Genomic DNA, 27,447 nt, shown 5'->3' on the forward strand with positions numbered 1-27,447 from the left:
TAATATATATCCAATTTTGTAGCGGCTCTGTAGGTCTCAATAATAGTCCGATATACGCGTAATTTTAAATAAGGTAAGAGTATATCACAAAGGAGAAGCTTGCAATTTGAGACGGCGATCGGATAATATTTAGAGGGTTAAATGGACCAAAACTTTTGTGTGAAAATTGTGAAAATTTTTAATATACAGCTTATATCTTAATTCCTGGAAGTGACATTCCGGACAAGTGAGATATACTCGAAAGTGGAATGCTTGACCTTTCAATTGATGCCAATTATGTTGGTGTGCATGATCAGATAACAGAGTTACAGCCTAATATATCCCGTTATTTGTTTGTAGTGTAATAATAAACTCGCTAGAAGTCGCAATTATACATCAATAGTCACGAAATTTTGCACCGGGTAAGAGTATAGGTCGAAAAAGATGCCTACAATTTTGAATTATGATCTGATATTCTTTAGCGGGTGAAATGGACCATTACTTTTGTATGAAAACAAGCAAAAAAGTATCAGTCGGCTTTGCCGACAGAGATATACCCTCAGCCTGTGCAAATTGAAACACTTTTTTTTCACAAAAAACTTATGTATTTAGGGGGTTTCAAAATTTTGGTCTCATATGAACCGACAAAAATGTTAATTAGGATTAAAGTTCAAAAATTTTGCTGAAAAGGTACTTAAAGGAATGGACCGACATAGACCATGGGGGTGCCATAGGGGGTTTTTACACACTTCGGGCTGTTTTCTCAAGAAGTATTGACTTGCCCCTGAAACAAATTTTACCATCGTAATTGAGGCAGCGGTTGTAAGTTGCTTCAACAAAAATCAAAGTGATTCAATAGCAGGTCTTAAAGTGAACTTATCCAAAATTTTGTGTGGGATGGAGTGGATAAATATAGTCCATATTCGAACCTGATCTATTTCTGGTAGATATATTAGGATGTGTGGGTGCCACCGTGGTGCAATGGTATGCACACCCGCCTTGCACACATAAGGTCGTGGGTTCGACTCCCCGGCCAGGCAACATAAAAACACTTTTCAACGGTGGCAAAATACCCCTCAGTAATGTTGGCGACATTTCCTGAGTATTTCAGCCATGAAAAACTTCTCTATAAAAGTGGTGTCTTAGACACGCCGTTCGGACTCGGCGATAAACTGTAGGTCCCATATCATTGAGCTAATATGAATCGGGGTGCACTCATTGATATGAGAGAAGTCTCCCTTGTCCCTTATGGGGATGTTTGTGGAACAATTATTATTATATTAGGATGTGTAAAGTATGGACCAAATCGGTCACTCCCATCAAGAGTTATCGTGCCCACAATTTTTCCGAATATTTTTGAACTTTTGTGGGGTAGGTACCTGAAGGAGTGGACCGATATGGCTTATCTACGAACTTAAACATAGTTTGGAAACAATATTACGAAGGCCAAATCTTGGCCGGAACCGGCATTTCCGATCGAGAATTATCTTGCGCTTCCACCCATAAACATGGTGTCATAGGGTTTGTTTTTCAACTTTCAGGCTATTTGTCAGGAAGTATGGACTTGCCCCTGAGGAAACTTGTACCTTCGTATAGGGGACAGTGAATACAAGATGGTACAACAAAAATCAAGGCGATTCGAGAGCAGGTCCTAAACTGAACTTTTCCGAAATTTTGTGTGGGAGGTACTCGAAGGAGTTTACCGATTGAGTCCATATTGGAACCTCATCTAAGTCTGGTAGAAATTTCATAATGTGCAAAGTATGTACCAAATCGGTTACTCCCTTCAAGAGTTATCGTACGCACAAATTTTCCGAACATTTTCGAACTTCTGTGGTGGAGGTACCGGAAGGAGTGGACCGATATAATCCATCTTTGAACTTGAACTAAGTTTGGACAAAATATTACGAAAGACAAATTTTGGACCGAATCGGCAGATCCGTTCAAGAGTTATCTTGCGCTCCAACCACTACACACGGTGTCATAGGGTTTTTTGTAACTTTCAGGCTATTTTCTCAGGAAGTATGGACTTGCCCCTAATGAAACTTACAGCGTCGTATAGAGGACAGCGCATACAACTTGCGTAAACAAAAATCAAAGCGATTCGAGACCAGTAGTGCGATTCTCTAACACATTTTTTTAGTTACCGACAAATATCGGTAAAATTAAAATGCTTACAAATTCGGTAATTAACGATATTTTTCGGTAAGTTAGCGACCAAAAGAAAGTAGTCGTAAAGTTCTACCGAAAGCAACAGTGTTGTCAACTTTTATTTGAACTTTTCATTCATAATTTTGCGTTTTAATTTTACCGACATTTGTCGGTAACTCAAAAAATGTGTTGGAGAATCGCACTACAGGTCCTAAACTGAACTTTTCCGAAATTTTGTGTGGGAGGTACCCGAAGGAGTGGACCGATTGAGTCCATATTGGAACCTAATCTAAGTTTGGTAGAAATTACACGATGTGCAAAGTATGGACCAAATCGGTTATTCCCTACAAGAGTTATCGTGCGCACAAGTTTTGCGACAATTTTTGAACATTTGTGGGGGAGGTACCTGAAGGAGTGGACCTATATGGCCCATCTTCGAACTTAAATCGAATCTGGACAAAATATTTCGATACCCAAAATTTGAACCGAATCGATTGATCCGTTCGAGAGTTATCGTGCGCACCAGCCAGCCAGACAGACAGACCGACAGACAGACAGACGGACGGACATTGCTAGATCTACTCAAAATTGTCTGAAACGGATATCGTACAAACATACTTGGGGTCTAAAACCATTATTTCGATGAGGCACATTTTTGGTCGTATCAAAGTGTAAATACCCTCTTTAGCCTAAAGGCTGAGGGTATAAATATAAAAATTTTATTTTTGGTCGATATTTTAATTCCTTGAGGACATATATATTTCGCAAAGTAGCCTACATATGGAAAAAAACTACTGACCTTTCATCTGATGTAAATTGCAATAAAGTGTTTGCTACATAATGGGCCTACTGCCTAATATATATTGGGTTCTGTGTAGAGAACCACATTTTTATACCATGCTACATATTGTCTCTCCAATAGTTTATGTAACATCACGAAATATTGAAAATGAATTTTGGCATACCAAATAAGGGGTCTATATTTGGTATGCCAAAATTCATATCTCAACGAGATAAAGCGATTTAGCGGCGTGTGTCCATCCATTAAAAATTGTAAACAAGCTTAAGGCAATTTGAACTTCAACAACAAACTTTCTAAGGAGATTGTGTTCGGGCCAGAATAGAAATGATTAGTTTTTGGTGATGATCGTGAAATGTTCAGGGGATGAAATGGACCAAAAACAAAATTTTAACCAATTTTGTAGCGGCTCTGTAGGTCAAAATAATAACCCTCAAAAGTTTAAACAAAGTTTGAGTTTATGATGAAGAAGAAGCGTACAAACCAACGTGAAGATCAGATAATACTTAGCGGGTTAAATGGACTGAAACTTTTGTGTGAAATTGGTAAAAATTTCAATAACGTAGCGCTTAAACAACGGAAATAGTAGTACTACATAAGTGGGTTTCATTACATTTTAGTTTGTGTGAACTAAATTTTCCTTTTCTGATACAAAAATGTCTTTGTCATGCTAGATAACTTTTTGGTTTTTGGTCATAAGTATTATACATTACATCTCTGATATTTGATAATTAAATTTTTACAATCATTGAAGAGAAGTTCCGTGGAGAGCGATTGTCCAGGGATAGTGGTATAGGGTATCCCATGGTCGGCTCCGTCCGACTATAGACTTTTCTTACTTGTTTTTTATTAATTTGGGATAGTTTGCAATGGTTTGCATTTTTATTGCATCTTTGAACTGCATAAAAACACATTCCGAAGAGTGCCTTTAAATTCAATCCAAAGCACTGCATCAAAACACGTGCTTTGGTGCATCCTATTCTACCCTAAAGGGTTAGTTAAAATGCGATTCCAAAAGGATAGTTAAAATGAAGTGCCGAAGAGTTAGTTAAAATGCAGTGCTAATGGAGTGCATCTTTCAGAAGTCACGCTCTTGTAAAAATCATGAGTGAAAATGCATAATTTGATCACTTCCAGATCACTTGTACATATGATTTAACTGCATCTTTGGAGGCAAACATTTTGCTGGGAAGATATGTATGCCTAGTCCTTTGCAAATTGATATATGGTGATGGGATCCATGTCTGAAAAAAGGTAAGAGTATTTGTCTCAAAGCTATAAAGGAATCGGTATATCTTCGTGTGAAGCGAGGTGACCTACATGGTAAATGTTCGATCGTCTCTGTCTCTTCTGCTTCTTCGCATAGTCTTGTGTAATAGACTATACTATTATCCCACATTATCACAGCGGTTCTAATACCCAACCTATTTAGTGAAAACAGCGAATTCGTTCTACGTGGAGATTTACCTTGGATACACTGCTACTAAGTTCCATTTGTTATCTTCGGTCTGCTCAGGTTCTTGCCAAACGTGGTGAATTTTCAATGCATTTGGCGACTCTACGGGCAAAATGTGCTTCATCGAAGTAATGGTTTTAGAGCCCAAGTATGTTTGGACGAAATCCGTGTCAGACAATTTGGAGTTGATTTAGCCATGTCCGTCCGTCTGTCTGGCTGACTGGAGCGCACGATAACTCACGAACGGTTCAACCGATTCATTCCACTATTTGGCTTTCGTAATATTTTGTTCAAACTTAGTTTAAGGTCGAAGATGGGCAATACTGGTCCACAACTTCCGGTACTTCCCAAAATATATAAAAAATGACACTAAAATGGTATGCACAATATCTATTGAACGGGGCAGCCAGTGTGGTCCAAACTTTGGATCTCCTAATATTTTGTCCAAATTTATTTTAACTTCTAAAATGGCCCAAATCGTTACCTCCCCCACAAATGTTCAACATATCTGTCTATGTGCAGGTTAGGGTCTGTTCGAAGATCTTTTGGAAATGTATACCGATGCTGGCGTTGTGGCAAGTCCATGATTATTGGCATACTGGTCCAAAAGTAGTACGATGACCCACTGAAATGACTAGTGGGCGCGATATCTATCGAAAAGATATGACTCCCAAAACAAGATCCACTTCCATAATAGACTATGTCGATCCATTCCTTTAAGTACCTCCTCCACTACATATATGAACTTTAATCCCAATCCACATTTTTGTCGGCAAGTTCAAATGTCCAAAAAGGGCCACAAAATTCTAAAAAGACCCTAAATACATTCGATCTGTTCGTAGATGAACGTTTCAATTGGCAAAGTCTGAGGGTACATCTCTTTTGGCAAAGCCGACTGTTTCGGCTTGTGTTCGGCATCAACTGCTGTTCCATTACTTAAAGGTCTATTCATGGAAACGTATCCTACAGTTCGAGTTGCGTTCTCATGACGAGCAGTTTACGGTGCCGACCTGTTTTTCCATTTGTTGAATTGCACTAAGCAGATTCATTACGGCACAAATTTGTGTATGTATGTCCCCGATTCATTTATGGCCTGGGTCCATAACCTTTTAGTATAGCAAAAACACATCTGTTCAGTTGAAAGATTTTAAAGTAAATGCTATTTAATATTAATTGACAAAAGTTGCGAAGAAGAAAAACAAGTAAAAAAGTATCAGTCGGCTTTGCCGAAAAAAAAACTTATGGGGGGTTTTCAAAATTTTGGGCGTATGAACCGACAAAGTGTGGATAGGATTAAAGCTCAAAAATTTGCAGGGACATCGATAGATAGAGCTTTTTCTCACACTAGCTTACGAAAAACATAATATCGCTGTAAACAGGGCCACTAGGAAACCCTTCGGTAAAAATGTCCAAAGGACCCTCGAACAGTCCCGTAAACACACAAAAATGTTGAACATTTATGTGGGTGGTACCACAAGGATTGGACAGACAGGGCCCAAATTTGGACATAAACTAAGTTTCGACAATATTTAGAGATCCAACGTTTGGACCAAATCGGTTGCTACGTCTATGAGAAATCGCGCGTACCATTTTAGAGAATATTTTCGAACTTTTGTGGGGTAGATATTTTAGGATGTGTAAAGTATGGGCCAAATCGGTCATTCCCATCAAGAGTTATCGTGCGCACAATTTTTCCGAACATTTTTGAGATTTTGTGGGGCAAGGTACCTGCCAAAGGAGTGGACCGATATGGCTTATCTTCGAACTTAAACTAAATTTGCACAAAATATTACGAAGGCCAAATTTTGAACCGAATCGGCAGATACGTTCGAGAGTTATCTTGCGCTCCAACCACTACACACGGTGTCATAGGGGTTTGTTGTACCTTTCAGGCTATTTTCTCAGGAAGTATGGACTTGCCAGGGGGGCAGTGAATACAAGTTGCTACAACAAAAATCAAAGCGATTCGAGAGCACGTCCTAAACTGAACTTTTCCGAAATTTTGTGTAGGAGATACCCAAAGGAGTGGACCGATTGAGTCCATATTGGAACCTCATTTAAGTCTGGTAGAAATTTCACGATGTGCAAAGTATGGACCAAATCGTTTAAGAGTTATCGTGCGCACAAAATTTCCGAGCATTTCCGAACTTTTGTGGGGGAGGTACCGGAAGGAGTGGACCGATATAACCCATCTTCGATCTTAAGCTAAGTTTGGACAAAATATTACGAAATTTTGGACCGAATCGGTTGATCCGTTCGAGAGTTATCGTGCGCTCCAGCCAGCCAGACAGACAGACGGACATGGATAAATCAACTCCAAATTGTCTGAAACACATTTCGTCAAAAAATACTTGGGGTCTAAAACCATTATTTCGATGAGGCACATTTTGCCCGTATGAAAGTGTATATGTATACCCTCGTTAGCATAAATGCTGAGGCTATAATGAAGACAAACAAATGCATTCTCATGGCGCACATGTTTTGTTCGCACTAGTATATTTTATAAACAGTTTATTTCAACACTTATATTTTTGTCAAGTTCATATTCATCTAAACGTTCATCCCTATATTGCACAGTTCAATTTAATTCTGAGACACTCTTGACCATTTGTTCTCGGCTGAGATTGCGTTTTTGTTTTAACTCAGTGTTCTACGGATACCTCAAACCAGCGGTTGAATGCACGGATGTTGTTTTAAGGTCGGATATTCGTTTGTGGTGTAGCAAATGTTCAAACAAGAACAGCAAAACATTTGCAAAAAGAAAACAAAATATAAGCGAACGACGGGAAATACCGGTTGTTATGCTTGTGCTGATAATTAAATTATAATTTTGGAAAATAAATTTCTTTCAATGAAAATGGTCAAAATTGAAATAAATATCGGATTAATATTTGTGATTTTATGCAAAATCCAGAGCGGTGAGTGTTCGAAATGCAAAAAATAAAGATGCAGATATACTATAAATAAACTACAATGAAATTTTCTGAGAATTGAAACGTTTTGTTTACAACAAACCAACTCGAAATGCAGTGGATAAAGGTTTCTTTAAAAAAAATAATTAAAAAGAAAGTTTTTGTATTATTATTAAAATTACACAGAAATTGATAAGTTATCAAGGAGACATGGGAAATCCCGTGGGTGCAATTTTTGTTTTTGTCTTCAGATTGATAAGCGTCTTTGGATTGATTACTGAACGATGTGGTTATGAATACAGCGTCATTAAAAAAAGCTCAAAAACCGGCATCGGTGTTCGTACAGTTTATTAAACTGTGAGAGAGTGAGAGAAGAGAATCAATAAATTTGTTTTGATTATTTTGCTCAATTATAAACAAACTGATAACAATGAGAGGATGCATGGTTTTGAGAAAGAGTAAAAGAGGGGATTACAATAAAGCGTTCATATCAAGGCACATTGAATAAGGTAGCCGATTCACGCCAGCTGATTGATCATGAAATGTCAAAAAAGTTGTTGTAAACAACATACAACAACAATTCTTCATACTAAAACATAACAAATGTTGACATTTAAATTGTACAACAAGAGGTTTTTTGTTGTTGCTATTTGTCGAATCGGCTACCTTATTCAATGTGCCTTGGTTCATATAGTACCAGGTCAGGCAATGTGCGCTTGCTGAGAGCAAGTGAGCATACATTTCAATGCATTTTACATTGAAGTTTTCGCTCACTTGCTCTCAGCAAGCGCACACTGCCTGACCTGGATATAGTAGTATTGTGAATATGAACATTAGGGTGAACCAACAAAAAAAAAAACTTAAAGGCCTACCACCTATTTTTACAGTGTTTTATTTAACTTGCTTTGGTGTGTGTTTAGTTCAAATCTGGTAACTCATTTTTAACACGGTTGCAGTTCTTTTCCATTTGATCCAAAAACCTTAAATATGAAGTTTTATGGCAATTACGACGTTAAACCTATTATTACGACGAGCAATCTTTGTTTCCATAATAAGTTTTATGAGACCAAATGTGAATTTTAGATGAACAATTTTACCAATTTATTGTTGTGGATAAAAAACGAATTCTACAAAAATGTGTGAAAATCGGATCTGTTTTGTCCGATATTGGGTCATATATAGCTATATCAATATCCGATCCGATTATCATCAATTTTTGTAAGATTCGTTTTTTAGCCACAATGATGAACTGTTAAAGTTTTTTCATCGATTGGACATTTCATGAAAATTTACTTTTGGTCCGAACAAATTATTATGGAAACAAAGATCGCTCGGTGGCACGGGTAACGTTAACCGAAAAACTTCCTATATAAGGTTTTTGGATCAAATGGAAAAAAATTTAAGGGTAGGCAATTCAAAATAAAAAAAATTGTTTTTGGGACACCTTAATGTACATACACATGATTTTAGGGGATTTTTTTTGTTGACAAAAAATAATTTAATTCCTGGTATTATTATTATTCTTAACAGGTTTTGTTTTTGTTAAAATCTGAATATTGTTACTTCAACCACACAAATATGTCTTCTTTTTTAGAGACTAATAATCCAAACCATTTAAAGGCCTGGGTACATAAGCTGCCTCGCCTGTTCGCCTTGCTTTCCTGCTTCATTTCTGACATAACAAAAATAAAAGAATAAAGAAGGCTGAACCAATTTCGAACTAGGTTGCCCTTTTCTTTTTTATTCCAAAGATGTCAATATTATAAGATTTATTCCAAAGACGTATAGCAATAAAGACCCGAACAAATGCATTTTCCAAAAATATATGCTAATAGTTCCACATTTTGGTTACAGATGGCTACACAACTCACTGGAATTGATAACAGCAATGCCAATCGTTTTTGATTTCCATTTCTCGCGGCAGAAAACATTAACGTCGTGTTTTGTGGCTAAAATTTGTTTCTTCACTATTTTTTATTTTTTATTTAATAAAAAAACAAAAGTCAACGCCGTAAAATTTGAGTTTTAATGTTTTTCTTGTCAATATTCCAATGAGTAACAGTTTTCGTTTAACAGAATGTTGCTATGATATCGTAGCAACAGAGGTTAACTCCACCTACAGTTAATTTTTAACAATTGACTTTTCCTATCTTATAATATTGACATCTTTGTTTATTCCAAAGATATAAATACATTAAGATTGGAAAACTCAATTGTTAACATTTGTCAATAGATCGAGTTAAGCTTTGTTGTTATGATATCATAACAACATTCTGTTAAGTAGTTAACCATTTCAGGCGTTTTTAACCGCCAAGTTCATATTCAATGGACTGGAAACTGATATGGAATACAATCCTGAGTCCAAATCTTTGCTTTCCTACAATTTGCATAAGCCGAATTGCGCTTTAATAGGGTTTTTATCATTAACATACCCCTGTTGTTGGTAAAATGTTTATATACTTAGTTTCATAAACATTTGTGCATTATGCATCTTTTCCAGTCTTTACAGTTCTATGTCTTTGTTTATTCTTTTATCAGAAGCAAGCAAGGTAAGCAGGCGAGGCAGCTTATGTACCCAAGCCTTAATTGTTATGTTATTTATATACCACCTTGTAGTAAAGGGTATTACGTCTTTATGCATTTATATATAACATGCATAAGGAAACTTGATAGACCCATAGTTAACTTTAGATATAGAATCACTTTTTGAGTTGATTTATACAGGTCCGTCCGTCCGTTCGCAAGGTACAGGTCGCATTTATTTGGATATATATTTTGGAAGATCACTGCTTTAGGCATAGGAAGAACGCTAATGCTTTTCTTGAGAATCGGTTTAGATTTGGATATATGTATGTAGCTTCCAGATATATTTTCGTCCGATTTCGGAAAATTTGAAAAATTATATTGGATTTGGATATAGCTCCCATATATATTTTCGAACGATTTGAGACATTTGATACACCAAACTTGCTATATCTGTCCGATTCCGATGAAACTGGAAATGAACGACTGAAGTTGGTTCAGAAATAAAATTTACAAGTTATATTGAAATCGGCCGAGATTTGGTTGTAGCTCCTATATGCATATATATTTTTCGCCGTATATAGTGAATGCACCACACACGCTATATCAGCCCAATTTTGATGAATTTCAATGTGAATTCCCTAGTCTAGAAATAATTTAGCCAATTTCGGACTAGATTTCTTGAGCGGGTTGTGGACTCTTTATCCCACAGAAATGCCTGACTTTTCGTATTTAGGGCATAAAATGTTCCATCTGAAATTTGTCAGTATTGCTCCACGTCTTCATATAGCCCACAGAGAAAGGCCCCTTCCGAAATAACTGAAATTTGGTATTTAGACTTCTTTGGGGGTATACAATTTTCCACCAGAAATTTGTCGGTATAGGCCGACGTTTTTATATAGCCCCCATAGAAAAGTACCGCCGATTTGAAGTATTTTGAAACCTTTACTCATATTATTCAACCGAAATGACAGAAAATTGTTATTTATTCTTTGTTGGAGTTACAACATTTTCCTCCAGAAATTTATCGGTACAGGTCAACATTTTATGCAGCTTCAATAGAATGATACTTTCGATTTTCGTTATTTTCAAAGCTTTAGCCACATTATTCAACCGGAATGACTGAACTTTGGTATTTAGTCTTTGCTAAAGCTTCAAAACATCCCTTGCAAAAAATCATACAGTATAGGATTACGTTTTGGTATAGCCCCCAATCAAAAAAAAAAAAAATATTAAATCAGGGCTGCCCTTACATCATTTAAGATTTTTCTTGAAGATTTAAGTTACATTTCTCTACCGAATTTTGTGTTCGCAAAACCTATCCACATAAATCCAGGTTTAAGTGTAGCCGATATTGCCCAATTTTATGTATTTCGAGGGTTTTTGTCAAATTTTCGAATCGAAATTGCCGTAATTTAATATTGTGTGATGCCAGAGGACGGACACAAAAGCTCAATTCCGGAAGTTATAAATATTGCTCCATGTTTTGGAAAGAACAACGATGACACCCCATGTGAGCTGTTTTAAAGGGTTTTGCAAGATGTTCCTTCTGAAGTGGATGTAACTTGATATTTAATGGACCTTGTTTTGATATAGTTCCCATAGAACGGTACCTCCCCATGTTCGGAATTTTGAAGGTTTTAGCCCCATTATCCCACTGAAATGGCTGAAATTAGGTATTTAGTCTTCGTTGGGGGCATAAAGCTGTCCACATGAAATGAAATTTGTCGTTATAAGTCCACGTCTTCATATAGCCCCTATAGAACGGTATTTCCCGATTTTTTATTTTGAAACTTGTCGCCACCGTTTTGGTATAGCTCTCATATAAGGTTGCCCCATTTAAGATTTTTATACCCTCAGCATTTATGCTAACGAGGGTATATATACTTTCATACGGGCAAAATGTGCCTCATCGAAATAATGGTTTTAGACCCCAAGTATGTTTGGACGAAATGTGTTTCAGACAATTTGGAGTCGATTTAGCAATGTCCGTCCGTCCGTATGTCTGTCTGGCTGGTGCGCACGATAACTCTCGAACGGATGAGCCGATTGGGTCGTAATATTTTGTCCAAACTTAGTTTAAGTTCGAAGATGGGTTATATAGGTCCACTCCTTCCGGTACCTCCCCCGCAAAAGTTCGAAAATGTTCGGAAAATTTGTGTGCACGATAACTCTTGAAGGAAGTAACCGATATGGTCCATACTTTGCACATCGTGAAATTTCTACCACACTTAGATGAGGTTCTAATAAAGACTCAATCGGTCCGCTCCTTCGGGAACCTCCCACACAAAATTTCGGAAAAGTTCAGTTTAGGACCAGCTCTCGAATCGCTTCTGTTTTTATTGTAGCATCTTGTATTCACCATCCCCACATACGACGGTACACGTTTTATCTGGGGCAAATCCATACTTCCTGAGAAAATAGCCTGAAAAGTACAAAAACCCCCTATAACACCGTGTATTTTGGTTGGAGCGCAAGATAACTCTCGAACGGTTTTGCCGATTTGGTCCAAAATTTGACCTTCGTCATATTTTGCCCAAACTTAGCTTAAGTTCGAAGATTAGCAATATCGGTACACTCCTTCAGGTACCTCCTCCACAAAAGTTCAAAAATGTTCGGAAAAATTGTGCGCATGATAATTGAAGGGAGTGACCGATGTGGTCCATACATTACACACCCTAATATATCTACCAGATGTATATCAGTTTTTAATATGGATTATATTTGTCCACTCCTTTGCGTACCTCCCACACAAAATTTCGGATAAGTTCACTTTAAGACCTGCTATCGAATCACTTTTATTTCTGTTGAAGCAACATGCATTCGCTGCCTCAATTACGACGGTAGAAGCTTTTTCAGGGGAAGTTCTCGAACTGATCAACCGATATCGTCATATTTTGTCCAAACTTAGTTCGAAGATGGGCAACAACTTCCGGTACTTCCCCCTCAATATTTAAAACATTTCAGTAAAAATGCAAAATGGAATGCACGATGTGTCTTGAACGGGGCAACCAATTTGTCCAAACTTTGGATCTCCTAATATTGCCCAAATTTAGTTTAACTTCCAAAATTACCGATATCGATTTTCTGGTCCAAATGACTAGTGGGCGCGATATCTATCAAAAATAAGATCAACTTTCGTAATGGACTATGTCGGTTCATTCCTTTAAGTATCTCCTCCGCAACACTTTTGATCTTTAATCCTAATCCACATTTTTGTCGGCAAGTTCAAATGTCCAAAAAGGGCCACAAAATACGGAAAAGACCCTAAATACATTCGATCTGTCCGTAGACGATAGTTTAAATTAGGATAGGCTGAGGGTATATCTCTGTCGGCAAAGCCGACGGATACTATTTTACTTGTTCAGGCGTGGTCAACGATTTCCGTAGTCAGAAGATGCTATAAAAGCGTTCAAAAACCATGTTTTGAAGTGTCTTAATCGGAGTGGAAAAACGGATTCAACAATTGGTTTGAGCGCATTAAAAAGGGTATAAATCATGCTGGAGGCTACTTACGAAAACAATAAAGCTATTTTTGATGGTAAATAATCGCGTTTTCATTATTAGGCCAGATAGTTATCGTTCAGCCCTCGTACTTATTTTTGGTTATTTTTCCATTTATACAATTAATTGTTTGTGTTATTTTTATACCCTACACCACAATATGGAAGGGGTATTATAAGGGTAGAGTCCCATGTGGTATACTCGCTCGAATTCCACTCACGAGTGAAACTCTTGTCGAAGTCGAGCAAGTTTAGGGGGGTAACTTGCCCCCTCCCCCCACCAAACAAAAACATACGCAACTTGCCCCACTCCCACCACAAATTGCACCCAAAAAATTACCACACTTTTCACTCTCGAGTAAATCGGAGATCTGGTTATACCAAAATTAATATCTCGACGAAGTTAAGCGATTTTGAGATGTGTGTACGCCGATCCCTTAAAAATTGTAATCAAACTCAAGGCCGCAGTTATGGATCGATCGTGACAAAATCTTGTATGGAGGTTAGCTTCAGACCAGAATAGACACCTATTGTTACTGGTGATGATCGTGAAATATTTAGGGGGTGAAATGGATCAAAAACTAAATGTTTATCCGATTTTGTAGCTGCTCTGTAGATTGCAATAATAGTCCCATCAGCACAATTTTTTAATAAGGTTTGAATTTATGACAGAGCAGGAGCTTGCAACTCGACCTTTCCATAGATGCCAATATGTTGATATACGTACTCAGATAACAGATTTACAGCCTAGTATATACCGGGATACCACAGTTTTAATTGAGTGTAGTGTTAAGTTAGAATTTATAGTTTAATACTGACAAATTTTTGCACGAGGTAAGAATTTTGGTGAATGAAGGTGCCAATATTTTGGACAATAGTAGGATGGTATTTAGCGGGTGAAATTGTTCCTAACATTGTGGGAAACGCATCCAAATTTTAGTTTTGTTCAATATTTTATTTCTAGGGGACATATTCTGGCAAATTGCGAAAGCGAAACTTTAAACCCAGCTCTTGACCTCTCCGTTGATGTAAATTACATTAGTGTAGCGTTTAGATAACTGAACTACATTCTAATATATAAGAGGGTTTTTTTGTATAGAACTACATTTACGTTCCCTGCTACAAAATGTCATAATAATGATAGAAAAGTTTTCAAATCATGATAGAAAAATTCCCATGGTAGCCATACAGATTGAGAGGAGATTCTCCTCAGGAGAAATCTCCACCACCGTAAAAACAAATTGCATTTGAAAGAGAAAAATTTCGATGAAAGAGACGCTACTCCACAGCCGATATGTCTGACGAGCCGCTACCTACGGCGCAACCGGTCACATAATGGTTATTGTGTGATTTCGAATCTTCGGTTCGAATGCATATCAACTTATGTATGTATGACCGGACGGCTGAAATATGTCGCAATCATATAAAATATATTCCGTGGAAACTAGTGCCCAGGGTTAGTGGAGTAGGGTATCACATGGTCGGTCCTGTTTGACTATAATCCTCTCTTACTTGTTTATTCTTCGGTTTTTTTATATCTCTACACGCAAAAAAAACGGCCTCTCTAACATATGTCCCAAACATATTTTGCAGCAAACATATATATGTTTGCAACAGTCCCAAACATAATATATGTTTGGGTCTGCAAACAAATATATGTTTGGGTGCAAACATATATATATGTTTGGGTGCAAACATATATATGTTTGGGTGCAAACAAAGATATGTTTGGGTGGAAACAATTTTATGTTTGGGTGCAAACATTTTGCAAAAAAAAGTACAAACCCAAAAGGCACAAAAAAAACAAACACATGCACCAGTGGGCGCATACTGAGAGCAAGGGAGGGTAAAATTCAATGTAAAACACTTTGAAATGTGTGCTCATTTGCTCTCAGTAAGAACTCACTGACTATCTCTATAGTATACACACAAATGTTGAGGTGGTTTATTGAAAGGGAAAAGAACAACAAACACATACATAGGTACATACAAAATTCCAAAGAAATACATGACACACTTTAATAAAAGAAAAACTGATTGAAATAATTTGTAAATAGTCACACTTTTAAAAAGGAAAAATATATAGAAACGTAGTTGAACGCTTCTCCTTAGTTGTGAAATAAAACAAATTGTCCTCATAGTTGAAATCATCAGCGGGGAATCGGCATCTAGAATCAAATGATTATGTAATGTATTAAATAAATATGGATATGCCATATTTCAAATATACATAAGTATGTATGTAATTACCAATATTAAATGCGATTTCTTCCTTGTCCAATAAAATAATTCCATTCAACTTTCCGATTCAATTATAAAATGTATTGGGCATTTAATTTACTAAAAACACAATTTCTTTAAGAAAACACAAAACACTGATTAATTCACTCACTTTACCGTCTTGACGCTACGCTGGCAACTAAAACACTGAAGGAAGAAAAAACAAAATAATGCATACCATTTCTTCTTATCCTCTTCGCACACTGCGTTGGTTAACAACAACAAAACAAGAAACACACGAGTGTGACGCATACACGCAATCAAAGCACGAAAGCCCCCTTCTTCGCTTCTACGTCTTCTATTATACAATACACACAACTCTTCATTATAAAACAGCATTCCACAGCCGCGAGAGCATTGTTATTACTCTCGTTGACAAACATTCTCTCTCCACCCATGAAAAAAATGTTCGAACATAAAAAAATATGTTTTACCCAAACATATCAAATTGAGATATGTTACAAAATGATGCAAACATATATTTGTTTGGACCCAAACATATTATGTTTGGATCTAAACATATAATTGTTTGCAACCGGTCCCAAACATATATTTGTTTGGATCCAAACATATTTCTAACATAAACTTTTCTGCGTGTAGAGTCTAGAGTCTAGACGAAGTCACCTTTCAAATTGTCAGAGAACCAATGAGAAGAGAAGAATGTGAATACTGAGTTTCAAGGCGTCGATAGAAGGCAGGCAGTACCATCACACGTCAATAAGGGCAAGTGTATGTATGTACCCCCATATCAATTTGTAAGCTATAAAATGCCTTTATTTTTGTCTAGAGAAAGTATAACTTTTGGGTAAACAAGAAATCTTCTTATAACACATGCATTTCGAATAACATTTAAGTTCGATTCTCAGGTATTTCATTGGAAACAAGTGGTAAAGTCTGCGTGAAACCAACAATTTGTCTCTTGTTGCTAATTGCCATTAAGGATTGGCTGATTGCGACGACGGGAAGTGGGCATGTGATAATGGCGACTGTATACCAATTGAAAAAAGATGTGATGGCCCGGTGGAATGTGCAGATCGTTCCGATGAAATTGCCGAAAATTGTATACATTTGGCAGGCGAATGCCCTTTGTATGGGTTTGTTTGTACTTATGGAGCTTGCATTGCCGGTATTGGTCGATGTGATAATATTACCGAATGTGCCGATGGATCCGATGAATTTGTGTGCAAAAATGGAGATCCACTACATCATCGTGGTACTTGCGGGTAAGTTAATGCAACCATCAGGCGCATAGTTGCTGAAATTTTGTGCTCTGTGTTTCTAGATCTCATGAAATGCAATGTTTAAATACCAAGGAATGCATTAACCGTGATGACATGTGCGATGGCATCAAAAACTGTCGCGATGGTACGGATGAAACGGTGGAAGTGTGTGCTGGTTTCGATTGTTCAATTGGTTTCCAATGTGGTTATGGTGGCTGTATTGCTGGTAATGGAAAATGTAATAAAATTCAAGACTGCATTGATGGATCTGACGAAGCCTGGGAATTATGTGGCACACCAAGAAAGTTGAGGCGGCCAGTATTAGTTGTTAATACGACAATACAACCATTTACAACATCACCACCAACACAAGTTGACGTTTTAAGGTGTCAAATACCAACGGAACTCAATGGTGTCATTGTAAGACAACACACAAAGAATAATGCAACCCTGAACCCTGGAGATTTTGTTGACAGTTTTGACGTTGTTCACTTGGAGTGTTTAAAAAATAACAAAGCCATTCATTTAGCCAGTCCATTATGTTTGGAGGGTGAATTCGATCAGCCATTTCCTAAATGTAAAGGTAGGTATCAAGTAAGTGCTCTTTAGTAGATTAACTAATTGAATAAATTAACGTTGGCCAATGTATCGGGTATATACCCTCTGTGGGCATAATGTCGAGGGCATGTAAATGGAAACTTCCACATGTCTGCTTTAGGCTTGAAGGCTGATGGAAATATCATTATTTATTTTTTTTATTATTTGTTTATTTATTTATTTATTTGTTTGTTATTTTTTATTATTTACTATTATTTATTTTTTTATTTATACCACAGCCATTTGTGAGCCAAAAGTTTTGGAAGGACTATCAACCATCTATAATGTGTATTCTGCGGACGGCCAATTTTTGGAAAAAGCGTTTCTGCTTAGACATGGTATTCCCGTGGGTAGTAGAATTGAAATTACTTGTGCCCCGGGTTTTATGATTCCCGCCGGTAAATGGTATGAAGGTGGACCCAAATATCGACAAATATTGACATGCCTACAAAATGGCACATTTGACAGAGAACGAGAAAAATGCGTACTGGATTGTGGTCGACCGTTGGTCAGCGCGGTTGACTTGACCAAGGGTGGTGTTCCAATCGAACCCAATAAAGTTCCATGGCATGTGGCGATATATCAAATCGAGAATGGTGCTTGGGTTTATATTTGTGTCGGTTCAATAATAACACCTAGACTTATTTTATCAGGTAAGTCATATTTATGGCTTTATGGACTAATTTTAAAAATCCGTTTTCTCTTTCTTTCTCTTGTTATAGCTGCTCATTGTTTTTATCAAAGTGGAAAGAGACGATTGGTAAGCCGTGATCAGTTCACATTTATTGCTGGCAAGCATCAAAGAGAATATAACAATCTCCAGCCGGATGAAGCTCAAATTAGAAATGCCTCGGTGATTAGCATTTCTCAGGAGTAAGTACAGTTCTTATATTTTTTCTTACAATAATTTTTCCCTCAGAGTGCAGTTTAGCACCAGCGCTCGCATCATTTTGAAATGCTTTGGAAAGTTTTATACCGCCAACGAAGACTAAATGCCAAATTGAAACCATTTCGGTTGGATACTGTGGCCACAGTCTGACAATTATCTTCTGTAATATTGTATAGCCGCATCTAAGACTAAATTCCAGATTTAATTCATTTCGATTTGATAATGATGCTGAAAACTTCAAATTTCCAAATAGTTTCCGTTCTAAGGGGGCTATATGAAGACGTGAACCTAAAGCGACAAATTTCAGATGAAAAGTTTGGTACCGACAGCGAAGACTAAATGACAAATTTCAGCCATTTCGGTTGCATACGGTGACTACAATCTTTAATACCGAAAATCGGTAGGTACCCTTTTATGGGAGCTATATGAAAACTTGGACTATTTTGTACCCCCATCGAAGCCTATATTCCAGATTTCATTCATTTCGGGACTATATGAAGACATCGACCTATACCGATAATATTCTGTTGGAAAATTTTTTACCTATAGCGAAGACTAAGTACCAGCCATTTCGGTGAAGACGTGGAATTATACCGAAATTTTTACCGTCGTAATTGAGACAGCGATTGAAAGTTGCTTCAACAGAAATAAAAGTTAGTCAAGAGCAGGTCTTAAAGTGAACTTATCCGATATTTTGTGTGGGAGGTACCCGAAGGAATGGACAAATATAGTCCATATTCAAGCCTGATCTATATCTGGTAGATAAATTAGGATTCGTAAAGTATGGACCAAATCGGTCCATCCCTTCAAGAGTTATCGTGCGCACAATTTTTCCCAACATTTTTTAACTTTTGTGGGGGAGGGTACCTGAAGGAGTGAAACGATATGGCTTATCTTCGAACTTAAACTAAGTTTGGACAAAATATTATGAAGGCCAAATTTTAGATCGAATCGGCAGATCCGTTCGGGAATTATCTTGCTCTCCAACCACTATACACTGTCATAGGGGTTTTGTGAACCTTTCAGGTTATTTTCTCAGGAAGTATGCTTTTGCCCCTGATTAAACTTGTACCACCGTATGGGGAGCCGTGAATACAAGTTGTTACAACAAAAATCAAAACGATTCGAGAGCAGGTCCTAAACTCAAATTTTCCGTAATTTTGTGTGATAGGTACCCGAAGGCGTAGATCGATTGAGTCCATATTGGAACCCTATCACGATGTGCAAAGTATGGACCAAATCGGTTACTCCCTTCAAGAGTTATCGTGCGCACAAATTTTCCGAACATTTTCGAACTTTTGTGGGGGAGGTACCGGATGGAGTGGACCGATATAACCCATCTTAGAACTTAAATTAAGTTTGGACAAAATATTGCGAAAGCCAAATTTTGAACCAAATCGGTTTATCCGTTCGAGAGTTATCGTGCGCACCAGTCAGCCAGACATACGGATGACTCCAAATTGTCTGAAACACATTTCGTCCAAACATACTTGGGATCTAAAACCATTATTTCGATGAGGCACATTTTGCCCGTATGAAAGTGTATATGTATACCCTCGTTAGCATAAATGCTGAGGGTATAACAAGTAAGAGTGGGTCGACCATGTGATTCCCTACTCCACTACACCTACTACACTACACCATAATCGGAAGAAACATCCAAGTTCCAAGTAAATCTGGCTTCAAAATGTCAGCATCATTAATTGGTAGGAGCAGACGAAATTTTGAAAAGTAATACATTAGTGAGATGATCCTTATTTAGTTTGCTTCTGCTTTTACTTTGACATGAAACTCGAGGGAAGTGTGGTTTACTCACAAATCGAGAGATAACAAAAAAAGACATGGTGGCTTCAACCCATTTTCACCAATTTTTTAGCATAAATATAGCCACAGCTTCCACGCAAATTATCTTTTAAAGCCAATATTTTTTGCCACGTCCAAAAACATTTCATTTTATCCAAAAGTATTTAATTTGTACAATATACAATCACGAGTCGCGTGTTCTAAAAGGGTAAACCTTGGCTTCAGCTATGTTAAATTTTCAAAAATATTGGTGATATACCCTCGTTAGCATAAATGTATAAAAATCTCAGATGGAAAATTGTATACCCCAACGAAGACTAAACGTACAATTTCAGCCATTTAGGTTGGATATTAAGGTCACAACCTTCAAAATACAGAAAATCGGGAGGTATCCGTCTATGAGGACTATATGAAAACGTGGACCTATACTGATAATCATCTTCCGCAATGTGTTATAACCCCAACGAAGACAATATTCTGATGGAGAGTTTTATACCTTTAACGAAAACTAAATACCAAATTTTAGCCATTTCGGTGGGATACTGAGACCACAACCTTCAAAATACCGGAAATCGCAGGTTCCGTTCTCTGAGGGCTATATGAAGACGTGGAAATATACCGAAAAACCTGAGTTGGAAAATTGTATGCCCCCAAAAATTGCATACCTCTTTAACCTTCAAAATACCGAAAATGGGGAAGTATCGTTCTATGGAGGGTATATCAAAACGTTGACTTGCACCGACAAATTTTTGGAGAAAATTTTGTAGCAAAAGCGAAGACTAAATACAGACTTTTAGCCATTCCGATGGGATAATGAGGGTACTTACTTACTGAGTTGGCGCATTACAGAACATTTGTTTCATAAGCCGGACTATGAAAAGATCTTCATTTCTCTCTGTTTGTTGCTTCGTTTTTGGAATACTGCGTCTTTCTATCTCTTTTTCCACTTGTTTGCCCCATGGAAGCCTTGGCTTGCTAGTGCTGCGTGTACTGCCATGAGGGCCGTATTTATACGCCTTTTTAGCGGGTTCATTATAGGATCCAACTTCCACTGTTAGTCCGAGCTCCATGGACGCAGACCCACTTTTGCTGATTCTCCTTCGACCTCCTTTACTGATCGCCCCATGAAGTCCATGTCAGCAGCATAAGCAAGTAACATGTGGCTGTTGCTGTAGATTGTGACATTTCTTTTGACATTTGCATCTCATATAACCTTTTCCAGCCGGATATAGAACAGGTCGCACGAAAGGCTGTCTCCTTGCCTGAAACCTCTTTTGGTACTGAATTGTTTGGGGAGGATCTTTCCTATTTTAACTGAGGACCTAGTAACATATAAATTAATCTTACAAAGCCGAATGAGCTTTGCGGGGATACCAAATTCAGACATGGCTTGGAATACCTTTGGGCGTAGGGGGCTGTCGAAGATTGCCTTATAATCGACAAAAAGGTGGTAGGTGTCGATGTGCATCGCTCGGGTCTTCTCCAGGGTTTGCCGCAGTGTAAATATCCGGTCAATGGTGGACTTGCCAGGTCTAAAGCCGCATTGGTATGGTCCAATTATTCTATTTACCATAGGCTTTAGTCGTTCGCATAATATCCCTGACACTATCTTGTAGGCAATAGGGAGAAGACTTATGCCCCTATAGTTAGAGCATACAGTCTTATATGCTTTCTTGTGGGCTGGACACAGGATGCTCAGGTTTTAATCGTCTGGTACGCGTTTTTCGTGCTAGATGGTGCTAACTAGCTGATGCATAGACCTTATCAGCGTGTCGCCTCCAGTTTTGAACAGCTCGGCTGGTAAGCCATCGGCTCCTGCCCAGCAAAATAAATTGGAAGTAGTGCAATGTGGACTAGTTCTGTCACGACATGTTTTGATGCAGTTCAACCGGACTCGTGAAAAAGGCACTCCAGTCCTCACATTTTAACCGCATTTTGATGCAATCCAAAGAATCACATCCACTCGTCACATTTTAACAACACCCGGATGCAGTTTAGCGGAGTCGTGAAAAGGCACTCCAATTCCCCACAATTTAACAGCATCCGGATGCAGTCCAAACGGAGTCGTGAAAAAGGCACTCCGTTCGCTACATTTTATTAGCAGTTGTTAGAGATCCCTACATGTACATAAATCAGTTTGTAAATCTCTACAGGCAGCGGAATACATTTTCCAAAAAGAAATAAGCGTGTTAACATTTCCAAACATTTGTTAATACAAACTAAATAATACTTAATTTGTGAACATTTTCCGGTAACTCACGAGGAGAAAATTTCCGAATGGAGTGCTGTTGGAGTACATGTCGAAATGTTAACTGGTGATGGGAAGACAACCCATTTAGCAGATGAAGCAAAAACAGTTCAGCTTGGATTAAATGTAGAGCGGTGGAAACACGCATGTTTGCGATTGAATTCAATGGAGAATTTTCATAATTTGTGTTAATGTAATAAAGTTCTTAATATTTTTGTTTTACACAAATAATGCATTTTATTTGTTCTGGCATATTTTGTAATGGCTTGTACAATTTCCGCAGAATGCCTGTATCAAAACACGTGCTTTGGACTGCCTCCTATTCTACCCCAAAGGGTTAGTTAAAATGCAATGCCAAAGGGTCAGTTAAAATGCAGTGCCAGAGGGTCAGTTAAAATGCAGTGCCAAAGGGTCAGTTAAAATGCAGTGCAATGGAGTGCCTCTTTCCGTAGTCACGCTCTTGTAAAAATCATGAGTGAAAATGCATAATTTGATGCACTTCCAGATCACTTGTACATATCATTTAACTGCCTCTTTGGAGGCAAACTTTTTGCTGGGTGCTGCCTTATTATTCTTCAGCCGGTTTATTGGTGTCTTTACCTCATCTTGGCTGGGCGGTATACATTCAATACCATCTTCTGGGATTGGATCTGTGGTATCTTCGTCGTCTTCGCTGGATGCCAACAGGTTTGAAAAATGATCTTTCCATATCCTGAGCACACTATCTGTATCAGTTACGAAATTACCTTGCTGGTCTCTACAGGAGGATGTGCCCGTACCAAAGCCATCAGTTTAATGCTTCACTCTTTGGTAGAATTTTCGGACTTCGTTCTGGCTCCTGTACATCTCGATTTTTTCACACTCCAGCTTTTACATCTCTCTCTCTTTTTCCTGCGGAAAAGACGTTTCTCCTCTCTCCTTTTCTCCCGATATCTCTCTCGTGCGCTACGCGTTGTTACGGATTGTTCTCTTCGGTAGCAGCACGACACTCCTGATCATACCATGGATTCCTTGGTGGAAGTGTCTGGTATCCAAGTATGGATTTTGCGGTTGTTTGCATGGAGTGGGAAATATTTTGCCATGGTGCTGATATGTTATTGGGACGAGGAGTGCTTTGATTAAGCAATTGGGCTAGTTGAGTGGAATATGCTGTGGCTATCTGTTGTGATTGCAGCTTACCGATGTCTAACTTTCGTGTTGTGTCTGTTCGTACTTTGTTTGCTACGTTTAACCGGGTGCGTACCTTTGCTGCAACAAGGTAGTGGTCCAAGTCTATGTTTGCTCCTTGGAACGAACGTACATCCAACACGTTCGATGAATGTCTTCCATCTATCACAACATGGTAAATTTGATTTCTTGTTTTCTGATCTGGAGACAGCCAGGTGCCTTTATGAATGTGGATATGCTTAAATCTGGTGTTGCTAACTACCATGTTTTTTACCGCTGCAAAGTCTATCAGCCTCATACCGTTATCAGATGTTTCACTGTGGAGACTGAAATTCCCTACTGTTGGGCCAAAGATATTTTCCTTTCCGATTTTGGCATTTAAATCGTCTAGAATAATTTTAATGTCATGGACAGGAAAACGTTCCAGGTGCAGATTCGCAGATCATGGTCCTTAAAACGGCAACTTTAGAGGGGTTTGCTTTTCTTTTCTTTTATATCGTTTTTTAATAGTAGACTGCTTTTTCTAAAGGAGGGTTACTAACCCGACCCCCAAACCCAAGTTTTTGACGTTCTTATGGGCGAACGCGTTGCACGTGTTAGCTCACTACCTTTAATGGGTGTTGAAGGCAGTTCCCCAGGTGACACCACAGGGAGGTCAGTGTCCACTTGAGATGAAAGAGGGACGAAGATAAATCCAGGGCTTTGCCATGTTAAAGCCGGTCAGGACCGTTTCTTGATATTTTTCATCCCATACGACAATGAGGATAATGAGGGTAAACCCTCAAAAATACCGAAAATCGGAAGGTACCATTCTGTGGGGGCTATATCAAAAAATGGACCTGCACCGACAAATTTCTGGAGAAAAGTTTTGTAGCCCAAGCAAAGACCAAATAGCATCTTTCAGCCATTTCAATGAGGGTAAAATCTTAAAAATAAAAATAAATGTTATGTAAAGGGTCACTTAGTCTTATGCCAGACTATGAAAATTTTCATTCATTGCCATTTTCTTCCAAATTTTCATTGACGTCTACACACATATTTGAAATCATATGAAAATTTTGATATTTTCATTGCTTTGCATTGGTTTGAGAGTTACGAATATAAACAAAAAAAATAATTTCAGATTACAGAACCTTGTGTACAGAGTTTCACCGCCTTCACACCTCTTACCTATAAACTCGTTTTCACGTTAATGAAATTCACGTTAATGAAATAAGACTTAAGTAAGTAACTTAGCAATGTATGCAGTACGGTTTTTTTGGTGTATAAAGTTGCTCAATGATCCAGTATTTGTTTTTCGTTTAAGTCACGAATCGTCATAAGTCATATTTTAATATTAGCATAACACATACATATGTATATGTACAAACATTTTGTCGTTGTCTCCAAGAAGAATATTAGCTGTGTCTTTTTACGTGATAATTAGTAATAATTATTACTAATGTTGCAGATTTTGACAGTTGTATAAAGGAAAAGTTGCTGAAAAATATATTTCAGCAACATTTAGTAAGTAAAAAGACACACCTATTTAGTAAACAAATATCTCTCTAATTTATTTACAGATTCGTTGGTCAAGAGTCTAAAAACTTTGCCGATATTGCGCTCATCAAAGTTAATTCACCATTTATTTTTAATGAATTTGTGTCGGCGATATGTTACGAACCGCCCACTCACACCAACCGAGATGTTGTCTCCTCAAATGTTACGGGCACTGTAACCGGCTATAATGACGAAAATAACAAATTGGAACAGGTTATTATGACCACGGAGGGATACGATGAATGTAAAAATCACGACCACATAAAGCATACTCTTGCCGAGGATAAATTCTGCCTATACAATGGCGTTTACTCAGGTCTTTGCCGAGGCGATAGTGGTGGTGCTTTTGCCAAAGAAAAAAATGAAAGATTCAATATATTGGGCATCATCAGCTTAAGCCCATCAACTGAAAATGACTGCGCTCGCGAAGGTTATGTGGCTGTGACAAATGTCAAATACATGCGAAACGATTTATATACAATATTTACAAGGGAATGGCAAGATGATCATATGCGTTTTTAGCATAACAATACACCTAGAAATAAACATATGTAAATTTTTTATAGTACAATGTGCAATATTCGCTTATTAGAAACACTTAAGAACAAATCATATTAAGAACTGATGTGTACTCATGAAATTACTTTAAGTTTATATTAAAAACAATAAAATGAATTTATTTGTTTTATTTCTTCAAATTTTTAGTTTAGATTTTTAATGACTAACAGCGATTAAAAAAAAAATATTTTTCAAACGTATCGTTCCTACTCAAACGAATCCGTTTAAAATTTGGTTTTTATAAAAAAAATTAAAAGCATTCGTTTGATTCCGAAAAGCTTTGCATATCAGTGTTTCCTTTATGTTAATTTTTAACATTTATTGAATTGTTCTCATTGGAAAATATGTTTCTTGTGGCAATCAAAAAAAAAAAAAAAAAAATATATATATATATATATATATATATATATTCAATATACAGACAAATATTAGCTGTGTCTTTTTACGTGATAATGAAAAATTTGTTTCAGCAACTTTTCCTTTATACAACTGTAAAAATCTGCAACATTAGTAATAATTATTACTAATTATCACGTAAAAAGACACAGCCATTGAAAAAAATTTTCAAAAAATGTCAAAATACATTTTGGAAAGTAGGGATACGCAGTGAAATGCAATATTCGGTTTTTGATTATACGGTTTTCGTGAAAAACTTAAAACTCGATTTTCGGTTAGTCGATTATTTGAGAGAGTATTAATAGTCGACTTTCGATTATTCGTTAACCGCCGAAAACCGATTATAATCGAATGTAAACGACCATGATGTATATACATATGTATAAAAAGTACGGTCCATTACGCGGTTTTAGCACACCCAATAGTCAACTACGACTAATAGTCGTCCACGATTAATAATCGACAACGAATAATAATGGAATATGACTAATGCTCGACGAAGAATAGTTGATTCCGTCTTTCGAAAAGTCATTAAGAATAATCGATTATCCGGTTTTCGCACAGTCAATAGTCGTCTACGACTTTTAGAAATTTTACGGTTAATAATCGATTAGTCGATTAACCGAAATCGATTTTACGTATCCCTATTGGAAAGATGATGATATTTGGCCCGTATGTCGCATTTTTACATGTATGCGTATCTAAAAATTTCTCTAGATCAATTTCCCATCATATGCATGCGTTATAAGCGAAATTCTGTAACAAACAACAAAATTTCAGCTCAAAACGATGGGTCTCTTGCTATCGTCTTTTTCAGACGGTTTCTTTTGTATTTTTTGTTAGATAGAATAAGCCGAAACAGAAATACACAAAAAAGGTAAAAAATCTAACCTAGCCTAGTGCTATTTATACCCTATACCACAATGTGGAAAAGGGTATTATAAGTTTGTTTTGGTAAAAATTCATGTAACACCGCGAAATATTCGTCGGAGACCCCCAATGTGGTATACCAATCTTCATATCTCGACGAGATAAAGCGATTTTGAGATGTGTGTCCGTCCGTCAGTCCGTCCGTCCGTCCGTCTGTCCATTATAAATTGAAAACACGCTCCAGGCCGCAATTATGGACCGATCGTCACGAAATTTTGTATGGAGGTCGGGTTCAGATCAGAATAGATCCCTATTCTTATTGGTGATGATCGTGAAATATTTAGCGGGTGAAATGGACCAAAAACATAATATTTATCCAATTTTCTAGCGGCTCTGTAGATCTCAATAATAGTCCGATCAACGCGTAATTTTAAATAAGGTAAGAGTATATCAGAAAGGAGAAGCTTGCAATTTGAGATGGCGATCGGAAAATATTTAGAGGGTTTAATGAACCAAAACTTTTGTGTGAAAATTGTGAAAATTTTTAATATACAGCT

The 27,447-nt window shown here is 37.4% G+C and overlaps 1 protein-coding gene across 3 annotated transcripts; it reads left to right on the forward strand.

Annotated features, from left to right (window-relative positions):
- Window positions 1-7,029: 7,029 nt before the first annotated feature.
- Window positions 7,030-25,764, forward strand: LOC141404083 (modular serine protease-like). 3 transcript variants are annotated; one of them, XM_073987365.1, is made up of 6 exons: window positions 7,030-7,303; window positions 16,544-16,826; window positions 16,886-17,406; window positions 17,660-18,073; window positions 18,143-18,293; window positions 25,090-25,764. In XM_073987365.1, exons 1-6 carry the CDS (start codon window positions 7,237-7,239, stop codon window positions 25,586-25,588), a joined length of 1,935 nt encoding a protein of 644 aa, XP_073843466.1. In that variant the 5' UTR covers window positions 7,030-7,236; the 3' UTR covers window positions 25,589-25,764. The 3 variants fall into 3 exon arrangements, with proteins under 3 accessions (XP_073843466.1, XP_073843475.1, XP_073843484.1); XM_073987374.1 differs by having other exon boundaries at window positions 7,047-7,303; window positions 16,458-16,826; XM_073987383.1 differs by lacking the exon at window positions 7,030-7,303 and adding an exon at window positions 16,209-16,408 and having other exon boundaries at window positions 16,470-16,826.
- Window positions 25,765-27,447: the final 1,683 nt, after the last annotated feature.

Source organism: Musca autumnalis, unplaced genomic scaffold (genome assembly GCF_047663935.1).
Source record: "Musca autumnalis isolate F117 unplaced genomic scaffold, ASM4766393v1 scaffold_1, whole genome shotgun sequence".
Classification (NCBI taxonomy): Eukaryota; Metazoa; Arthropoda; class Insecta; order Diptera; family Muscidae; genus Musca; species Musca autumnalis.

What these genes read in the sequence shown, in the direction of transcription:
- LOC141404083 (XM_073987365.1), top strand. Translation starts at nt 7,237, where the DNA reads ATGAAAATGGTCAAAATTGAAATAAATATCGGATTAATATTTGTGATT. An exon ending in CATCATCGTGGTACTTGCGG is followed by an intron (nt 16,827 to 16,885) that starts GTAAGTTAATGC and finishes CTGTGTTTCTAG; the next exon opens with ATCTCATGAAATGCAATGTT. An exon ending in GCCATTTCCTAAATGTAAAG is followed by an intron (nt 17,407 to 17,659) that starts GTAGGTATCAAG and finishes TTTATACCACAG; the next exon opens with CCATTTGTGAGCCAAAAGTT.